The 3,239-nt window shown below is 37.7% G+C and overlaps 1 protein-coding gene across 1 annotated transcript; it reads right to left on the reverse strand.

Annotated features, from left to right (window-relative positions):
* Nucleotides 1-201: 201 nt before the first annotated feature.
* Nucleotides 202-718, reverse strand: LOC103609489 (complex III assembly factor LYRM7-like). Its single transcript, XM_008593804.1, has 2 exons — nt 559-718; nt 202-455 (listed from the first exon to the last, which is right to left on the reverse strand). The coding sequence occupies exons 1-2, from the start codon at nt 716-718 to the stop codon at nt 283-285; spliced, it is 333 nt and encodes a 110-aa protein (XP_008592026.1). The 3' UTR covers nt 202-282.
* Nucleotides 719-3,239: the final 2,521 nt, after the last annotated feature.

Genomic DNA, 3,239 nt, shown 5'->3' on the forward strand with positions numbered 1-3,239 from the left:
ATTTTAAGCATTTAATTCACTTTAATAAAAATAAAATAAAATGAAATGAATATAAATGAAAATAAAATGTCGTCTTATTGAATGTCCTTTAGAAATACATAACTAAATTCTGCAGTTCTCAGTGATGTCCTTTCAACATGAAGTTTAATTATGAAGCTATTCTTTAATTCATTTATCTTTCAATATGCCAGTTCAGGAAAAATGTCTGCATTTGCAGGACTTCTGCCAGAGTTGTGTATTTTAAAGTTAAAAAGTGCAAAGACTTGTTTTATCCTAGAATATTCATTGCTTCTGGGTTGGTATATCACAATATGGCACATTTTCCATAAGAAGGTCTTTCCTAGGGACCAATTTGAGTGTATCGTGGTCTGTGTGAATACCTTGAATGACAGATGTTCTTAGTAACAATTCAACATCAGAACCTGTTTTCATTAGCTTAGGTGAAGACAGAATTTCTCTGGGTTTCTGGGTTGGTACAGTTGCTCTTACTTTGACCATGGGTACTTCCATGTTCTTTTCACAGGGCAACTTGTTGTCTTTTGGGTGTAGGCAGATGACCCTCTTCTATTTTCTTAGGAGAAGTCTCATTTTTATTACTTTTGAATTCTTCATTTATCTTTATTCTGGCTTCTAATGCTCTGGCATCATTTTTAAAAACTTGTTGTCTGGTCCTGTGCAGTGTTTTAAAGAGCTGTAAAACCTTGGCCGCCTGACCCATGGCTCTCCCCAAATAACAATTTTAAGGAAAACTCAATGAGATACAAGAAGACTCAAATAGACAACACAACAAAAAAGAGAAAAAACAATTAAGGATATGAAGGACAAACTTTATTTTATTTATTTATTTATTTTTTTGGTCCTTTTTTGAGACCGGCTGCACTGCGCTCAGCCAGTGAGCACACCGGTCATTCCTATATAGGATCCGAACCTGCGGTGGGAGTGCTGCTGGGCTCCCAGCGCCGCACTCTCCCGCGTGTGCCACGGCTTGGCCCCAAACTTTATTTAAAAAAATTTTTTTTTGTTTGTGATTTTTTAAAAAAAAATTATTGAATCATGATTGATTATACATATATTGGGGGTTCAACATTGACATATGTTGATCAAATCAATATTACTAGCACATATTGTTATAAATCATACTTATTCCTTATGCCCCTTGTCCAATGTCTCTCCATCCACCTCTCTCTCTCCCTCATCCCACCTGTAATTACCCTAGATTTCTTCTCTCCTTCTGAAAGAGTAATGATTACTCTGTTGATTTGTTGCCTAGATGATCTGTCCAATGCTGAGAGGTGTGTTCAGGTCCCCCAATATTATCACAGAGTAGATGCTTCTTCTGTCAATCTGGAATGAACTTTGTGGAGAAAGACATCCTCTTCATTTCTTTGGTCTCTACTAGTGACTCTCCTCTTGTTAAGGCACTCCAGTGGCTGGCAGACCATCTGCATGGTGGTTGTGGCATCTTTCCACTTTCATGGCAGTTGTGGTTATTGCGGTGGCTGTGGTGGGCCACCCACACTTCCATGATGTTTTTGGCATGCTCCTTACCTAGTTGGTGGTGGCAATGGTGATGTGCCTGGTTGTGGGAGTCGACCTGATCTTGACTCCATACCTCAGGACCCCAGGTGGGCCCCATGGTGCTGGCAGTGTGCCTGGCTGTAGGCAGAGGGTCTGGTCCCTGGCTCCATGCCTCTGGTTAAGATGGTGGAATAGACGGTCCCCAGTCTCACTCTCTCCAAACAAATCAATTGATTTACAACTATTAAAAAGCATTGACAGTCAAGTTGGAGCTTCTAGAGCTCAGAGGAAGAGGAGGAGGGACCTATGGAGTGAATAAAGGCCAGAGAAGCCACAATGAGAAAAAGAAAAAAAACCTCTCTGACCACTTCGAGCCCTGGCCACTTCCAGGCTGGAGCTGCTAAGTGCATGAGCAGGAGCCAGCAAAAGCCACAGCTGTGCCCTTTGGATAAAGTTGCATGGAGGTGGCAGGGGACAAGAGGGCCTTGGTGGCCCCCAGGCCTGCAAGACCACTAATAGGGTTCCCGTGGATCCACATGGGAGCAAAGAGCCACAACAAATGAAAAAAGGGAGAAACTTTATAAACTGATAAATACCTTTTAAAAAGAACATAGCAGAACTCATAAAACTGAAGGATTCATTCAACATAATAAGAAATACAACCGAGTGCTTAAGCAACAGAAATCCAGCAATTATGGGATTTTCTCAAGCAAAATAACCTTTGCATAATTGGCATACCTACACGAGAAGAAAAAGGAGACTTAGAAAGCATAACTATGAAAATAATAGCTGAGGATTTCCCACATGTAAAGAGAGATGACAGAATTCCGGTATAGGAAGCTTAAAGGTCACCAGTCAAATTCAATCCAAAAAGGAACTCCCCAAGGCATATCATAAACAAATTATCAAAATCCAAAGACAAAAAAAAAAAATAAATAAAGAATACTGAAAGTAGAAAGAGAAAAGAAACACATTCAACAGAGTCCCAATGCAATACGAAATACAAAATACAAAATACAGCGATTAACAAATTTCTCAGTAGAAACCCTATCGACCAGGAGACAGTGGGATGATATATTCAAAGTGATGAGGAAAAAAGACTATCATTTAGGAATTTTGTATCTAGCAAAACTAAGTTTCAAATATATAAGAGAAATAAAGTATTTCCCAGACAAACAAAAGGTAAGGCAATTCATTAGATCACATGAACAGAATTAAGGACAAAATTCATTTCAATAGACACAGAAAAAACACTGGACAAAAGTGAACATTGCTTCATGCAAAGACTCACAACACAATAGGTACAGAAGAAAAGTATCTCAATAAAAACCATATATGACAAACCTATATATTATTCATATACTATATATTATATATCATTCAGAACAGAGAAAGACTCTCTTCAAGATAGAAAATTTTTTTTTCTGCTTGCTCTAGTCTGCTGTTTAAGCAGGTATGCCAATTATGCAAATGTTATTTTGCTTGAGAGAATTCCATAATTACTGCATTTCGGTTTTTTTTTTTTTTTTTCTCTCTTCTAATTGGGTAATTTCAATTGTTCTCACTGACTTTTTCTTCTGTTCAATCAAGTCTTCTTTTGGAGCTTCCTATCAAGTTTTCTGTTTAGATAATGTATTTTTTTATTTCTAGAATTTATATATTTTTTAATTGATTCTATTTCTTTATCAACTTTCTCATTTTCTTCCTGGATTGTTCTCCAC

This window comes from Galeopterus variegatus, unplaced genomic scaffold (genome assembly GCF_000696425.1).
Source record: "Galeopterus variegatus unplaced genomic scaffold, G_variegatus-3.0.2 Scaffold9678, whole genome shotgun sequence".
Lineage (NCBI taxonomy): Eukaryota > Metazoa > Chordata > Mammalia > Dermoptera > Cynocephalidae > Galeopterus > Galeopterus variegatus.

Coding starts and splice junctions, on each gene's coding strand:
- LOC103609489 (XM_008593804.1), bottom strand. CDS start 718: ATGGGTCAGGCGGCCAAGGTTTTACAGCTCTTTAAAACACTGCACAGG. Junction 456..558: donor TCCTAAGAAAATAGAAGAGG/GTCATCTGCCTA, acceptor AGAAACCCAGAG/AAATTCTGTCTTCACCTAAG.